This window comes from Sus scrofa, chromosome 10, assembly GCF_000003025.6.
Source record: "Sus scrofa isolate TJ Tabasco breed Duroc chromosome 10, Sscrofa11.1, whole genome shotgun sequence".
In the NCBI taxonomy this organism is placed as follows: Eukaryota; Metazoa; Chordata; class Mammalia; order Artiodactyla; family Suidae; genus Sus; species Sus scrofa.
The window spans coordinates 31084477-31103026 of record NC_010452.4 but is presented as its reverse complement, the minus strand read 5'-3'; the positions used below and the strand labels follow the sequence as shown (position 1 = coordinate 31103026).

General features: G+C 37.9%; 1 protein-coding gene across 5 annotated transcripts in view; it reads right to left on the bottom strand.

Annotated features, from left to right (window-relative positions):
• The window catches only part of KIF27 (kinesin family member 27), a 91768-nt gene that overhangs the window by 14874 nt on the left and 58344 nt on the right, over nt 1–18550 (bottom strand). For all 5 annotated transcript variants that reach the window (XM_021064656.1, XM_021064653.1, XM_021064655.1 and 2 more), the window contains exons 12-15: nt 17611–17724; nt 14029–14205; nt 7123–7338; nt 612–818 (exon numbers count right to left, since the gene is read on the bottom strand). In XM_021064656.1, coding sequence (XP_020920315.1) covers nt 612–818; nt 7123–7338; nt 14029–14205; nt 17611–17724 — 714 coding nt within the window. The remainder of the gene's footprint in view (nt 1–611; nt 819–7122; nt 7339–14028; nt 14206–17610; nt 17725–18550) is intronic.

Genomic DNA, 18550 nt, shown 5'->3' with positions numbered 1-18550 from the left:
AAACTGAAAATGTTTTCCAGAGAAAAGAGTTACCTACTTATTTAACACTTTGTAATACATATATCCTAAGAGAAGACATTAGAGAAAAGATGGATATAGTTTTCAATGCTATGAAACATCTCTGCATCAGTAAACTGTCAAATTTTGCATAAAATATTTTCATTTATATTAAGCACATTCAGGTGAATGCTAAAGTCTATTACCGTCTTTGTCACTGAGGCACCTTTCTATATCCATTTCACTTCACAAGGTATGATGACAAAGTACAGGTACCCCTACCCTACAGCAGTGAAAGAAGGGGAACCCCAACTTGGAGGGCCCTTGATTTCTCACAAATGCTGAGTTATCAATAACCAAATCTAAAAAACATCCAAGAAATAGTGACTGACGACTATAACTTAAATTCTTTTGCTTTTAAAACTATTTTAAAAAGTCCTTCTTTCATAGGCCCTTCAACTTTAAGAACCTCACCAAGTTATGGCTACATACTTGAATAAGCACAAAGATTTCAGATGACAACATTTAGTACTGTAAATTGTATAAAATTTGTCAGTCGTGTAAGTATATTGACCCCTCTCCATAGGAAAATCCTCGGTCCTTGAAAAACAGACCTTATTGAAATATCTGAAAAGAATAGCTCTAATCTCAGCAGGACTCAGGCAAATGAGTTTTTCTAGGACATTTGCTTCACTGTGAGAGAGGTTTTGAAATGAAGCTCTGAGCGATTTCTGGCGACTCTGGATGCTTTCGTTCTTGTATTCGATGGCGGCTTCCAAAGCTTCAATCCCTTCTTCAAGTTGGAAAAGAACATGTTCCTCCTAGACATGATACAACAGAAATCACTCATTTTAAATTAAGTATTATAATCTGGGCTTTGTCATATACTAATATCTCACTATGCTATTTGAGTCTAATGGACACTGTTACCATTCTATTAAATTTTAAGAGAGTGTTTATTGAGTGCTTGCTATGCTACACAGTACACTGTGTGTGTCCACACATATATACATATAACATGTAATCATTGAATCCTTGTAGTTAGCCTTGGGTAGTAAAACAGAAGAGGCAGAAGCTTAGGTGAGTTATGAAACATCCCAAGGTCATAAATAAATGCTAATCACCAAGGAAGACACCTGAACAAAGCCTCGACCCAGAGGTTTGACAGTATTGTCGTGTATCTCCCTCAGTGGCAGAAGGAAAGAAGAAATAGAATAAGTTGTTAAACTGGTAATCAGAGGAGTGTCTCTAGGGGAAAACACAGTATGGCATAAGAAAAAGCAGAAAGGATTTAAGGGCATGAAACATTTCATAAGGTTCCTAAGAAATGTCCTTAGAGGGAGAGTGTAGGCATTAAAAATGGTGGCAGCATAAACTTTTTCTCACATGCCAGAGCAGATTTCCTGTGTAAGAAAAAAAAAAATCTGATGAATTCCTGTCAGAAAACCCAGGAGTTTTCTGAACTATCCAAAACACATCTTATTTGGGGGGATCCAAACCTCTGCTAAGAAATCTTTTTGGATGTGGTAAGACTTGAATATGTTTTGTTTTGTTTTGTTTTTTGTATTCCTGTACTTGTGGAAGCTACCTTAACTTTAAGTTCCTTGTGGGCAGACAGTCTTATCCATATGTCCTTATTGCCCAGCACAGTACTTATTACATAGTTTAAACTCAGTAAGTATCTGCTGAACCAGTTAACGAAGGGAAAGGAAAAAGAAATTTTTTTTCATATGTCTTGGGTACATGGCCCAAGTATTTCTCTCTACTGCCCCTCTTCAACCCCCGACATTTCAGAGGAAAATACTGCTACTATTTCTGACCTACACAAAGAACAGTTAGAACGACTACTGGAACTCCTTTTCTGGAATTCAGAGAAAAGCCATGTAATAACCTATTCCAGTGGAGGTTGAATAATACTTACTTTTTAAAAAGCTATTTTTTTTTTGTCTTTTTGTCTTTTTAGGGCCACACCTGCAGCATATGGAGGTTCCCAGGCTAGGAGTCAAATTGGAACTGTTGCTACCGGCCTAGGCCAGAGCCACAGCAACGCCAGATCCAAGCTGCGTCTGTGACCTACATCACAGATCATGGCAACACCAGATCCTTAACCCACTGAGCAAGGCCAGGGATCAAACCTGAAACCTCATGGTTCCTAGTCAGATTTGTTTCTGCTGTGCCATGACAGGAACTCCTAAAAAGCCATTTTATAAAATCTCCTGAAAGATCCATTTTGAAAAAAAAAAATCTCAACAGCAATTTTATTTCTTGGTGCAATCACTGACCATCAAGAATTTGATGATTTGATCATCATTCCATAAGGAAGAAAATAACAACATTCACCTTTTTAAGAAAAGCAAACTTAAATCCTAAAAGATACTCAGATGAATAAGAAAGCCCAGAAAATAAAAGTGAATTATCCAAAGAACAAATTTGACTTTTGAATGCATACTGTGCTCTATCGAAAACAAATGAGGAAAGGGTTTGCCTTTATGTATAGCTGAGAACAGTTTGGTACAAATTTATTTTCTGTAGTTTTGGTTCTAAGTTAAGGGAGCACTGAGATACTATACGGTAGTATGACTATAGAACTGTGAGGATAGCCCGCTCTAGTGAGGTTCCAGCAGATAAATATTATGGTTCCACCTAACCCAGTAATAGGTTGTGGGTTGACAAGATTGAATGGAAACAGGAAACTGTCCCAGAATGAAAAATTTGCCACAACTCAAACCTTAGATTATCAAGAGTGGACTATGCTTTATCCTAGAATACTGCTTGTCAAATGTCCACCAGGGATCCTGCTAAAATGCACACTTTTAATTCAGCAGGTCTGGGTGGGGCCTGAGCCTCTAAATGTCTAAGAGTCTCCAGGTTGGTACAGAGATCATACTGAGAGTAACAAGGATCTAAAGCAGTGGTCTCCAACAATTTTAGATCACACATTTCCTAGCCAAAAAAACAAAAACACAACCTTTTGAGCAAGCACTGCATATATTTCTCTATAAATTATATGCATTTTCTAATGATAAAACATAAAACTGAAATTTTAAAAGATGAAATAAACATAGATTTAATAGTTCATAGGTAGTCTTCCTATACTCCACTTAGGCATTTGCTCTGCATTATTAGAAAAACAGAGTTTAAGTCGTTTTTTTAATTTTAGTTTCTGGATTTTACCAAAAAAAAAAAAGGAGGTGACTTTTCTATATTAAATTATTGGGTAATCCTGTACTAGTGTAATGATCTAAAATCTTTCTATCACGTCTCTTGAAGTAATACAATTAGAAAAAATATTCTGGGGAGTGCCCTTCGTGGCTCAGCAGTTAACGAACCCGACTAGGATCCATGAGGATGCGGGTTCGATCCCTGGCCTCACTCAGTAGGTTAAGGATCCGGCGTTGCCGTGAGCTGGGATGTAGATTGCAGACGCAGCTCATATCCCACGTTGCTGTGGCTGTGGTGTAGGCCAGTGGGCTACAGCTCCGATTTGACCCCTGGCCTGGGAAACCTCCATATACCGAGGGTACAGCCCTAAAAAAAGTAGCAAAAAAAAAAAAAAAAAAAGAAAGAAAGAAAATATTCTAATTTATTGTGGAAAAAATAATTCTAAGCAAGTTTAAAGACACTGAAACAAGAAACCATCCCACCTAGATTTTATTGATGTTTTGTGTCATAGCAGTCTCATGTTCCCGATCTGCTACTGGAGATCTATTTGGTACTATTTCTTTCTTTCTTTTTTGTTTTGTTTTGTTTTGTTTTTTAGGGTCACACCAGTGGCATATGGAAGTTCCCAGGCTAGAGGTTGGATCGGTGCTGTAGCTGCCGGCCTATGCAATGCCAGATCCAAGCCACATCCGTGATCTACACCACAGTTTGTGGCAATGCCAAATCCTTAACTCACTGAGCGAGGCCAGGGATTGAACCTGCATCCTCATGGATACTAGTCGGATTCATTTCTGCTGCACCACAATGGGAACGCCTCTATTTCATACTATTAATCCTGGCTTCAAAACAGTGGTGAGAGCAAAGCCTACTTAAGAGCTACACTAAGAAGGACCAACCGTGTGGAAGGAGGGTGCACAGAAGTGCACATGACTAAATGGAATCCCACACGTTGTCAGAGGCTTATCCTTCCCTCAAACCAGTCCAAAATGGCTGCCAAATAGGTTTCACGTAATACAGAGTGCTGTACTTGCAGCACGGAACACTACATAATGTTTATTGGGATTTGGGGTTTTTGTTTGTTTGGCCTTGCCCATGGCATGCAGAAGTTCCTGGGCCAAAGATCGAACCTGTACCATGGCAGTGACAATGCTGGATCCTTAACCTGCTGAGCCACCAGGGAACTCTTACATAATGTTCTTAGTTACATAATTCCTCATGAAATAGAAATTTAAATGTTTCTTGGAGATAAGAATGGACCATCTAGAAATGCAGATGGCCAACAGGTACATGAGAAGATACTCAACATTGTTAATCGTCAGGGAAATGCAAATCAAAACCACAATGAGATGTCACCTCACACCTATTGGAATGGCCATCATCAAAAAGAATACAAATAACAAATGTTGGAGAGGATGTGGAGAAAAGAGGACCCTTAGTACGCTACTGGTGGGAACGTAAATTGGTATACACACTGTGAAAAACAGTATGGAGCTGTCTCAAAAAACTAAAAATAGAACTACAATATGATCCAGTGATTCTACTCCTGGGTATATATCTGGAAAAAAACCCCACTAATTCAAAAAGATACATGCACCCTGGTGTTTACAGCAGCATTATTTACAATTTCTAAGATATGGAAACAACCTAAGTGTCCATCACCAGTTAGGATAAAGAAGATGTGGTATCTATATACAATGGAATACTACTCAACCATAAAGAAAGAAAAGAACAAAATTTTACCATTTGCAGCAACACAGAAGGACTTGGAAAGCATTATGCCAAGTGATAAGTCAGACAGAAAGACAAATGCTACATGGTATCACTTACATGTAGAATCTAAAAAGTACAACGAACTAGTAAATATAACAAAAAAAAAGCAGAGTCACAGATATAGAGAACAAAACAGTGGTTACCAGTTTGGGGGAGTGGAGGGAATACAGGGGTAAAGAAGTGGGAGGTCCAAACTATGGGAGTAAGATAGGCTACAGGGGTGTATTACACAACACAGGGAATATAGCCAGTATTTTGTAATAACTGTAAATGAAGTGTAACCTTTACAACATATTAAAAATAAAAAATAGGGAGTTCCCTTCGTGGCTCAGTGGTTAGCGAATCTGACTAGAAACCATGAGGTGGTGGGTTCGATCCCTGGCCTTGCTCAGTGGGTTCATGATCTGGCGTTGCCATGAGCTGTGGTGTAGGTCGCAGATGCAGCTTGGATCCCGCATTGCTGTGGCTGTGGTGTAGGCCGGCGGCTACAGCTCCGATTCGACTCCTAGCCTGGGAACCTCCACATGCTGCGGAATGGCCCAAGAAATGGCAAAAAAAGACAAAATAATAATAATAAATAAAAATAAAGAATGGACCCCCTTCTACCCCTTTGCAAACATAATTTGCTCATTCCCATCTCTATGCCTTATTTAACAGTGTTCCATCTAAAATGGCCTTCTTTCTTGTATCTACCAATACATACCATGTTTTTCATAATCCAGCTCAAGATTCCAATCCACCAAGACTGCCTGAAATGAATCTTCCCCCAAATGATCACTGCACTGCTTTATATAAATAATAAGTATAGCTTTATTACATTATCTATAATTTGCTTTTTTATGTTCTTTAGGGTTTAGCACTTTCTCATCCTTCTGTCTCTTCTCCTCAGATGGAATAGGAATTACTCAAGAGAAGCATAATGTTTTCTACTTTTTTTGTTTCTTCCATAGGGCCCAGTAACTGTCCTGGACAGGCAAAATTCCTTAAATGCTCATGTGTTTTGCTGTATCTTAGGCTCTCAGACCTTCAAATCTGCAAGCTTGGGGATCCAATTAAGAGCATCTGGAGGATAACCTCATTCTGTGATCCTCTGCAAAGCTAACCAAGTTAAGTTATAACACAGGACTGTTGAAGCTTATGATGTCACATAGCTCCCAATCAAGTTTGTCTTCAATTTCTTTCATCAATAATAAAATAATAATCTAATGTCATGAAATCTTCTCTTCCTTCTTAACCATCCCCCTTCCTCTCACACTTGCTCCAATACTGTTGGCAGAGCCTCCTCGCCTGCCCACTTGCATGTCCCACAAGTGTCCTATCTTAATAATTCTATTTCTTGCCTAAAAAAATAAAATAAAAATAAATAAAACACTGTTAAGATTCAGAAAGGTGCATGAGTCCCAGCTACTTACTTCGTTTTAGCAACTTTCCCTTGCTTTGGTAATGACAGGACATCAACTATAAATATTTGCAAAGAAAATACAAACTCATAAGTTCATCTTTGTCTGATAAAGTAATAAGGTGCAGATATCACATAGTAAGTAGTAAAGTAAAATTTTGAAAAAAAGACAAAGTCTCAGACAATTTGGTAGCCAATAAATGAAACATCTTTTACATAGTTTAAAAAAATATAGGTGAAAGAAGCCACATGCTCCCCTAAATGAAACCTCCTAAAAAATACTTTTATTGGGGTTTGAATTTTACGCATCTCCTTGGCTAGGACTTAGTTTGGAACATGCTCCTGTTCTTTCTGAAAGAACTAACCTTTCATGCCCTCGGGATCCATTATAGGGGAAGAATTACCAAATATCATTTAAGAAAGATGCATAGAGAGAAGGTCGGTGCCCTTTTTGGAAGAAATGAGAATAAGAGCCCCTTATATCATTTTCTGTGTTCTGTGATTTCAGATGAAAAACCCCAGCTGAGAAAGCCCACACTCAAGCAAAGTGTAGTCTCCTGATTGGAATCAGTAGGGCATCGTTCATGGACCTCTATGTGAGGACATCGAAGTCTACAGTCAAGCATGGCTTATGGCGCCAAACAGGTGCCAGGTAAACTCATTACATCTGACAAAGTCTCAAGGAAGCAAGGTTGACCAGATGTATCATTTTTATGTTTAAGTAATGAAGACAGAGGAGATCATCCTAGCGATCCATCATACAGCACTTCCAGTTCCAAAGAATACTGACTTACTTCAGGTGATAACACACTACCATTTTTAAGTTTCTCATCCACGCTGTTTCTTCGTCTCTGTAGCTGATCCTTTTCTTTTTGGAGGGCTTGAACTTGTTCTGAAATCTTTATTTTCTCCTCAGCTGTGCTGCTCTGGAGCTGCACATTCTTTTCAGACAACTCTTGGTCCAACAAGTTCAGGCGAGTTGATATTTTCAAACTATCTGTGTTTAAAGCCTAAAAAGACAATCAACCAGACACCCCCAAAACAGTTACTAGAAATACAGACTGTCAATAAATTAGGAGAAACAGAGAGAAAATTACTAAAGGAATGTATTTTTAATTCTACATTATTGTTTTCTCCCATGGATTTTTTTTGGGGGGGCGGGCTTAATTTTCTAAAATCTTAAGTTGAATGCCTTTTAAAAAAAAGAGAGATTCAAACAACGAACTGACTGCCAAGGATTGCTTGCCATACAAGACTATACAACATAGGTTTTGAGAGATAGTATTTTTCTTTTGCTTTTTTGTTTGTTTGTTTTGTTTTTTTGTTTTGTTTTTGTCTTTGCCTCTTTTCTAGGGCCATACCCGCGGCATATGGAGGTTCCCAGGCTAGGGGTCTAATCAGAGCTATAGCCGCTGGCCTACACCACAGCCACAGAAACACAGGATCCGAGCCGCATCTGTGACCTACACCACAGCTCACGGCAACACCAGATCCTTAACCCACTGAGCAAGGCCAGGGATTGAACAGGCAACCTAGTCGCATTAACCACTGTGCCACAACGGGAACTCCCTCTTTTGTGTTATTTTTTTAAATTAAACTTTTCTTCCTTTATATTATATATACTATATTCCTAGCCTGTTACATAGTAGAATTAATTACGTTAAAATTTCCTAGGGATTACTACTTGATTTGTTGGTGTTTAAACATATAATTTGTTTCTACTCATATTTCCTTCTCATCAAAAATAGGGCCAGTTAGATTTATGGAGATTTTCATTATGACCAATTTAAGATAATCTTTAACCTTTTTTTTTTTTTTTTTTTTTTTTTTTTCCTTTTTAGGGCCACACCCACAGCATAAGGAAGTTCCCTGGCTAAGGGTCCAGTCAGAGCTACAGCTGCCAGCCACAGCCACAGTCACATCAACTTGGAATCCGAGCTGCATCTGTGATCTACACCACAGCTCATGGTGACGCCACATCCTTAACCCACTAAGTGAGGACAGGGATGGAACCTACATCCTCATGGATATTAGTTGATTCGTTTCCAGTGCACCACAACAGGAACTCCCAATTTAAGATGATCTTAAAAAGAATTTTTCATCAAAGTAATTATATATATACATATAAAACAAGATTTATAATTTTTCTCAAAAGTAGTCCCCTACCTCATACCCCACCCTTTCATGTGAGTCCTGTTCCCTAGAAACAACCATCTTCAACCTTTTAAGCTATTTCTTACGGTGATTATGTTCATGTTTCTGTATAACATTACTAATTTTTGATACTGTCTGCTGATTATCTATTATGGTAGATAAGGATTTAGCACTCTTACTTCCCCTCCCTCTACTCTCCCAAAATAGGTTATATTACAATTTCTAGTTAAATCAATATTCAGTTTACCTGACTTTGTGACTATTATTCAGAACCGAACTATCTAGTACAAAATGAGCATATTTCCACCTGAAACAACTTTTTTGGTACCTTATAACTAATTCTTCTCCAGTAGAACCATAAAATTCCTCTCAACATTTTTTTTTTCAGTTGACCAAAACTTAAACCAGGAAGTCTTTTCATTCCTGGAAATGTTTTGCCTGGAGTCTCCATCTTCCTGCTCCAAACTGGACTGGCTGTGCCTGGACTTCCTCCTTTTTCGGGTATTATCCTGAAAACCTCCATGTTAGATCACATTTTCAGGATCCTAAGTCTTCCTTTTTCATAGTTTGTGCCCTCATATTTAAGGAGCACATCTCTAGTAGTTTCCTGAGACAGGTATGTCCTTGTTCTACCTCCCCATTTGACTGATATGCTGAAAAGAGAATCCTTGACTGAAAACCATTTTCCTTCTGAGTGTTACAACTACTTCAGGTCTTTTAACTTTGATTAAAGAAGGGTTGAGAAGTCCAATGCCATTCTGATTCTCGAGGTTTTCAAGTGACTAGTCTTTTCTCTCTGGAAGCTTTCATGATCTTTTCTTTCCTAGTGTACTCAAAACTTCACAATGATATGCTTTTGGCACTCTTTGCCAGCTCCTTGGTGAGCTATTTCAACCCAGAGTCTCATATTTTCAGTGTTGGCAAATGTTTGTACTATGTCTTTGAGAATGTCCTCTTCTGTTTTCTCTGCTATATCTTTCTAGAATTTCTATTATCTTGATGATGGACTCTCTGGATTTATCTGCTGATTAAATTTTTCCTCCTATTTTCTATTTATCTTTTTATTTACTTCTGGGATATTACCTTAACACTTTCCTCCGGCCCTTTTAATTTCTAAGAGTTCTTTCATGTGTTTTATAACCTGCAGCTGTTTTACGGATAGAATATCATCTTTTAGCACCTTGAAGATATTTTTAAGAAATTTTTTCAGGAGTTCCCGTCGTGACATAGCAGAAATGAATCCGACTAGGAACCATGAGGTTGAGGGTTCGATCCCTGGCCTCACTCAGTGGGTTAAGGATCCGGTGTTGCTGTGAGCTGTGGTGTAGATCGCAGACATGGCTCGGATCCTGAGTTGCTGTGGCTGTGGTGTAAGCCGGCAGCTACAGCTCTATTTGACCCCTAGCCTGGGAACCTCCATATGCCGTGGGTGCGGCACTAAAAGAAAAAAAAAAGAAAAGAAAAAATAAATTTTTTCAGCTCCTTGTTCTATCTCTAATTTCTCTGAGCTTCTTTTGTTTTGTTTTGTTTTGGCCTCTATCTTCAATGCTAGTAGCATTCCTGAAATAGCCATCATATTTAAGAGTCAGGTATTAAAATGCTAGTAAACTGTGCTGGGTAAGATGTGTCACAATAGGGTATATCTGGGATCTAGCCACTTAGTTGGGAGCTCCCCAAATGTAAGTTTCTTAAGGTCTATTTTCTGTTTCAGAAAAATCCACCAATTTCTTGCTGGGAAGTATAAGTCTGGCTGCCAGCTTTCTGGGGTCCAAATAAAGGAAATAGGTATCTCAGGATTCATATGCAGACTTTCATTCACTCCCTGTTTAGAGTACTTGATTTACCCTGGTCTTCTGCTGTACCTGGTTCAATCTTCAGAAAAATAAACCTTCTACTCCCAGAGTGAGAAAAGGATGTTACCTGGCTATGCCCTTTTTTCATCCTTAGGCCTCACTCTTGCCTTCTAAAAATTATGGTCCCTTCTGAGCCTTTTTCAGGTTCTATGTGAATTATATCTCCTAAAGCTGTTATTTTTTATTTTTATTTTTTTTTAAGCTAAAGGCTTGGTTCTCATTGGTGTCCCTCTTCTAGGCACTCTGACTATAGCTTCTTCTGTTCGGTTGAGTCAGTAACCACTCACCTGTCTGCTCTCCATCTTACATTTTTGGTAACCTTTCATCCTCTGTTGTCTCCCCTAGTATGTTGTCCCCTTACATGTTTATAGTTTTTTTTTTTTTGAGTAATAGCTTTACTGAAATATAGTTCCCATATCTACAATTCACCTATTTAAAGCGTATAATTCGATGGGCTTTAGTGTATGTGCAAAGTTTGCAACCATCACCACAATCAACTTTAGAATATTTTTCTCAGTCCCCCAAAATAAACCCCTGCCTACTAGCAGTCATTCCATTTCCTTGTCAAGCTCCCACCCAGTCCTAAGTAACCACTACTCTATTTTCTGTCTCTATGGAATTGCCTACAATGACTGGCTTCTTTGACTTAACATAACGTCTTCAGGCTCATCCATGTGGTAGCATGTACCAGTGCTTCGTTCCTCTCAGCCGCTGAATAATACTCCATTGCAAGGATGCACCACATTTCATTTGTGCATTCATTGGCTGATGAACGTTTGGGCTCTTTTCATGTTTTTGGCTATTATGAATAATGGTGTTATGAACATTCATGTGCAAGTTTTTGGGCGGACAGATTCTTCACCTGTCTTGGATATACACCTAGGAGTAGAATTGCTGGGTCATTTGGTGATCCTATGTTTAATTTTTTGAGGAACTGCAAGATAGTTATCCAGAGCAACTGCACCATTTTACAATCCCACCAACGCTGTATGAGAGGTCCTCACCAACACTTAGATATTATCTGTTTTTCTGATTCTAACCATCCTAGTGGGTGTGAAACAGTAGCTCATTTAAATTTTGATTGGCATTTATGTGACAGCTAATGATGTTGAGCATCTTCTCATGTACTTATTGGCCATTTGTATATCTTCTTCAGAGAAACTTCTAGTATATTCTTTACTCATTTTAAAATTGGGCTTTTTATTATTGAGTTGTAAAAGTTCTTTATCTATTCTAGATACAAGTCTTTTATTAGACATATGATTTCCAAATATATTCCCCCATTCTGTGGGTTGTCTTTTCACTTTCTGGATGGTATTCTTTGCATCATAAACATTTTTAATTTTGATGAAGTCCAATTTATCTAATGTTTCTTTTGTTGCTGGTGCTTTAGGTGCAATATCCAAGAAACCATTGCTTAATGCAAGGTCCCAAAGATTTATAACCATGTTTTCTTCTAAGAGATATAATAGTTTTAGCACTTACAATTAGATCTTTGATTCATTTAGAGTTAAATTTGTACATGGTATGAATATAGGCTTTTTATATCATGTTTCATGTCTAAAATGTATATGATTACATCTTACAGTACCTCTTACTGAAAAAATGTTATATTCTTATGCTTTTTGTTCAAAAAAAGAACCCAGCAGCATGTCTCAAGTTTCTCTTCTGTTTCATTAAAACAATCTTCACAGATTCAATTTTGCTATGATCTACTATGGGTTTCATTTATTTGCACTCTCTGCTTATCTCAGTATGTTCTTGCTTCCTAAATATTACATCTCATTGAAATAATAAAACAGCGTTTCTCCCCTGTATCATGAAGTAAATGTATTTCAGGAATAAGAGTTTCCTTATCATTCCTTTTTTAATTTTTTTCCTCTTTTCTCTTTTGTGATACAGAACATATCATAAAGGTCCAGGTATTGTCCTCTATTCATTCATTTGATACGTTAATTGTTAAACTCCTTTGCTATCGTTTACATGTTTGGGAGGCAGCTTTTACTTTTTTTTACTTTTTAAAATTTTTTTGCTTTTTATGGCTGCACTTGCGGCATATGGAAATTCCCAGGCTAGGGGTTGAAGTGGAGCTGCAGCAGCCAGCCTATGCCACAGCAACACAAGATCCGAGCTGCATCAGGGACCTACACCACAGCTCACAGCAACACTAGATCCTTAATCCACTGAGTGGGGCCAGGGATCATACCCACATCCTCATAGATACTAGTCAGGTTCTTTACCACTGACCCACAATGGGAATTCCCATGGAGAGGGGTAGCTTTTAAAACCTGACCCTGACAGCCAATGTGAACAAGCTACCTGGATACAGCACCAGCAGTTAGGTTGGGTGGAGGGGTGGCCTGTACCCCTATGTCCACTGGAGAGGCTGCCAGTACTCGTAAGTCCAACAGCCTGGTGCTAAAACCTATTTCAACATGTTTGGGGAATGGAGGACAGAGCAGAGGTAAGTACAGGTCCCCAAGCCTGCCTACCTATTTTGTTGAGATAGAAAAGTTAAGAACATGTCACCATCACCTCAGATCCTAGTGGTCTAGATGCTGGATGAAGGGCAGGTTTAATAAAGAGGCGCATCACTGATCTCTCTGTTCTGTGACTCAGTGTTATAGACTGACCCCAGACTCGAGGCCAGCTGGAGGCAAGGGTTTATGTAGAAAGTCTTCTTCAAGTCTGGGGCAAGCCAGCTTCATGTTTAGATGCTATTGTTGCTGCTGCTGCTACTGAAAATACACACATATCTCTCTCTCACACACACATACACACATATACATATATCAAAAAAAGCTTCTCCTGGTTCTTCTACTCCCCCCGGCCCGCCCCCAGTCATTCCTTTTTCAAAACCTAAAACTGAAGAGTTCCTGCTGTGGGGGATCTGGCATTGCCAAAGCTGTGGTGTAGGTTGTAGCTGTGGCTTGGATTCAATCCATGGCCTGGGAACTTCCAAATGCCATGGATGTGGAAAAAAAAAATCTAATATTAAAAAAAAAATCCTGAATTTGAGGCAAAGTCCTTCATAAAACCACTTTTGTGAATGACTCATAAAATCCAAGTCTTCCAGCAAAACTTTTTAAAGGTCCCCAAGTCTTTATAATTAGAAAAATAAATAAATCTTTATTATACAAAATCTTTTTTTTTTTTTTACAGGAACCCTGCAAACCCTTAACTTTGAGCAGTAGTGATAGCTAGATGATTTTCAAGTCTTGTTTTTCCAAATTACCAATGTTCACTCTACAGCATCAAATGGTGCCATGTACTTTTAAAATATCCACAAAGATTAACAATAGAGGCTGCCAGGGGAAATGGAGAGTTATAGCTTAATGATTACAGAGTTTCTGTTTGCAGTAATAAAAGGTTTTGCAAGTAGATAATGATAATGGTTGTACAACATTGTGAATCTAACTAATGCCACTGAGTTGATACTTTGAAACTGTCAAAATGGTAAATTTTATGTTATGCATAATACACCACAATTTTTAAATACCCCCCAAAACACGGAACATTTTACTTCAAAATTGCCATAGATTTTACTGATGGTAAGCAAAATACACTGAAAACCAGAAGAGGAGTAGTCTTTTGGTTGGTAACTTTACAGTGGTATGATTTACTTCATAGAGAAAATAAATCCTAGTTTATATGGCTTACAATCAGAATCAAAAAGCATACTAAATAGAATACCTGACTAGATCTCAACTTCTTACTTTCCAGGTGGCTCTTCTCTTGTAACAGGGCCTCCTTCTTAGAAACTATGGCCTCTCGTTTCTTTAAGTCTTCTTCCAGCTCCTCTAATTCTTGGCGTTGGTTCAGAACTTTCTCTACTTCTTCATCTAACCATTTCTTCTGCTCATCCAATTTCTACATTAAAATTCCAAAGAAATGTTACAATTTGTTTTCCTTCTGACATACAATTTACATGGTAATAACATAATTTCAGATCAAGTAAAACACCTTAAATGAACATTTAAAAACTATCCAGAACACCTTAAATGAACAATGAGAATAACAAAATAGTGTTTGTCTAAAATTGTCAAGAAATAGGGAGTTCCTGTCGTGGCTCAGTGGTTAACGAATCCAACTAGGAACCATGAGGTTGCAGGTTCGATCCCTGGCCTTGCTCAGTGGGTTAAGGATCTGGTGTTGCCGTGAGCTGTGATGTAGGTCACAGACGCAGCTTGGATCCCGCGTTGCTGTGGCTCTGGTGTAGGCCAGTGGCTACAGCTCCGATTCGACCCTTAGCCTGGGAACCTCCATATGCCGCAGGAGCGGCCCAAGACATGGCAAAAAAGACAAAAAAATAAAAATAAATAAAAAATAAAATTGTCAAGAAATAGGTGGTTCTAATTTAACAATCTTCTTGTGTTGTTTTATAAGAAATTAAAATGTATTTCCCAAATATGTTTGAGCCTTGGATTTTTTAGGCTGACAATTTTCTTTATATTTACTGAGAGTTAGTTCTGAGAACATGCTGGAAACCTATTAAGAGGTGCATACCTCCATCACAACACGAACACTGTGGGTTGCTTGACAGTCCCACAGGGACACCCTACTTGAGCTCCTGACTAATTGCAAGGACTGTGCTTTTTGCCTCTCTAACCCCAAGGCCTACTATACTGCCTGGCCCATGGCTGGCTTTCAATAGCTTATGTTAAATGAATGACTGAACGAATGCCTGATTCAATCAGTTAACCAAGGAAATGAATAAGTGAATACACACAGCGGAAAACATAGATAACAGAGCATGGAAATACACTCTCCACTGTAGCCTGTCAATATCAAATAATTATAAAGTAAAATAAATTGAGCTGGCAAGATTTCCAAAACAAGCATAATAATATTCTCTTGAGTTAAGGATACTCAGAAATAAGAATAAACAAGTGAATGGAATGACCGTCCAAGATGAACTCTACCAAGTGCCCACCTAAACTGTGGACAGAGCAATGAAGCTACTATACCTAAACAACAAGTAATAAGACAACAAATTAATGTAGTACTATTTTCCAGTTCTTCTCAAACTTCATAAAAATGGTTCCTAGAGATCTATGTTAAGCCAATAAGATAATGAATATGCATGAGGAAAAGAGAGCAAAGTGGCCAAGGCAAAGTAGGTCCAGAGCTATGCAGTCTTTCATTCAGACCTAGATAACATGGTCCTATAAGCAATAGCACATCCAAATAACACTGAACTCCAAAGAAGTAGCTCTGCAATTATTAGGAACAGGAAGGATATCCCAGAGCAGCCACAGAAATACTTGAGTTTTGTTATATTCAGCTATATCTTAGAAACTCCATATATGTAGACCAGCAATTAATGTAAAACCTATTCTACAAACATGTCTTGACTCTAAGTGGGGTTTGAAAGACGAATAACATCTTTTGTAAGGGCCATTCCAAAAGGAAAAATGTTGATTGTTGCTAACCAATGCTACATACAGCTAACTCCTAGGTACCATGTAAGCCAAAACAGAGGGAGGGATCAGTTCTCTCTGGGAAATGGAAGAAAGGTCAGTGCCCGCTTCATAGAGTAGGTAATATTTTAGCTGTCCTCTGAATAGTGGGTAGGACTCTGCTAACATAATACAGGTTTTTTAAGGAAACAGTAATAAATGAATGGATGTGTCTCCATTTGATATAATAAAAGTTATGATTTGTGCAATTTACTGTAAGTTTTCTGAAAATTTCTTTAGTCTTTTCTCTTTCTATAGAAAATATTTCTACTACACAATTCCAATTTTAAATACTTTCTTCTATAAAGGTGCTTCATATCAAATCAATTCCTATTATAAGCTCTTTGGATACTCATTAATTAACTTACAATCTTGTTTAGGGTTAAATTATGGAAAATGGTTGTTTTACAACATTAAAAAGCATGACAGTTTTTTTTAATTATTATTATTTCTAACCCAGTGCAAGCTGTGAGAGACTCTTTATCATTGTATTCATTTAAAATTTAGAGCCTTGCAGTGGGTTAAGGATCTGGCAGTGCCATGAGCCGTGGTGTAGGTCCAAGATGTGGTTCGGATCTCGCATTTCTATGGCTGTGTGTGGTGTAGGCCAGAAGCTACAGCTCCGATTTGACCCCTAGCCTGGGAACCTCTATATGCCCCAAGTGAGGCCCTAAAAAGACAAAAAAAAAAAAAAAATCAGAGCCTTGGTGTTCTCTGTGGCATAGCAGGTTAAGGATCTGGTGTTGTCACTGCAGCAGCTTGGGTCACTGCTGTGGCACAGGTTCAGTCCCTGGCCCAGGATCTTCCATATGCCATGGGTATGGCCTAAATAAATAAATAAATAAAAATTTAGATCTTTAACGTTTTGAAAAACAGGTCTCACTATTCTATGCATTCCTACCTCTCCTGCTCCTCCACATGCCCTTTCCACCCCAGAAATATTATTACCAAGCATGTCAGAGAGGGAGATCTTTAATCAATTTCTAAAATACACTGGTAAAATAACTGGGAATACATTCGGTCCCAAATTCTGCTATTAAAATACATAAGATTTGGGAGTTCCCATCATGGCTCAACAGTAACAAACCCAACTAGTATCCATAAGGATGCAAGTTTGATCTTTGGCCTCGCTCAGTGGGTTAAAGATCTGGTGTTGCCATGAGCTATGGTATAGGTTGCCAATGCAGCTCAGACCTGGTGTTGCTGTGGCTGTGGTGTAGGCCAGCAGCTGCAGCTCTGAATCGACCCCTAGCGTGGGAACTCTCTATATGAAGAGAGAGCAAATATATTTTTCAGAATTAAGGTGATGTATTTACATTTGAGTGTAACTACAGTTGTAAGTACAATAATTTTAAGTTTTTAGAACTGCCATTTCAAATATACAAAAAAATTTGTTTTTTTGAACTTTGATATTAATTTATGGATTTCATTTTTTAAATGTGGCACTAAAACAATAGCTTTTAAATATATGATACATATATAATTTAGTTATGTTTGGATAAAAAGCTCTTATCTTTAGGAAGATACCTGTTTCCAGAGGAATAAACCAGTCTTGACATGGGAATAAATCTAGTTTTCAGGTATACATTCAACAACATTCAAATAAACCCAGTTCAACTAAAATAAGAATACAGCACATTTTGAATAAGAAATTATTTTTTAATAACAGAACAATTTTTGAAGAAATATTAGAAATTTTTCACTTGAGTGGCAAAGTCTAATGTTTATGAAGGTTTTATTTAGAATCCACCACTTTTTTCCTCTACTTAAATCAAATTGAAGAGAAACCAGGAAACACTAAATAGAATCAACAAACCTGGAGCTGGTCTATGCTGCCAAACGAACCTTTTCTCCTTTTCATCTTAAATGCATCAGAGTCCTCGGCTTTCAGTTGTTGACCTTCTTCCTGTTCTGTTTTTAGCTGCAGTTCCTGTAGAAAACAGAAGTTGAAGATACCTTATTGCTTTTACTACATGGCCATCATTAAATACCTATACAGATAAGCATTTTAACATTTACTTTCTGTTAAAAAAAAGGGGGGGAGTAGGTGAAGGCTGGGGCTACTTAAGAAGAAAATAATGTTAGCTCCTCATTCAAGCTATACAATCTCGCAGAAAAAAAAACAAAACAGGATTTACTAGACAAACTAGGTATTTTTTTTTCATTCTTTGCCAGTGTTACAAATTAGCATAATGGGGTAAGAGTATGAAAATTATAAATCTGCTTTTCTCTTCTGCCTTTCTGAGTTCATTACCTTTAGTTAGTTGGCCCAAGGCACCCACCTGCAATGGGGATATGAGAATTTATGACAGGAGAAATGTAAAAAGAAAAGGAATATTCAGTTTCCAGCATTCAAAAACCAGATTTTGCAGCATGAGCATAGTCTTTCAAGACAGATCATGGTCCTCTGAAGAGTATTTCCAAATTCCTGTAGTTTCCATCCACATCTTAAGAGTCAAGAGGGCCCATGTGTCCTACTGGGGTTTAGAGATGATGTTACTGTCCACCACAAAGCTTAGCAGGAATCAGGAAGGAGGCCATGAATTCAAAAAGGCCTGGTCCGCACGGCTATTTCTTACTGGTCCATGACGGATAAGTATAGAAATGGAAAGTTAGCATTTAGAACCTTTTATAAAAATTAACAGAATAATTTAATGTCTGTTTAATCTAATAAAAGATGGATTTTTATTGTCCACTTTAATTTTTTATTTCATTTTTCTACTAGTTCTTGTTTTACAAAAGTATTGGGCTGTCTG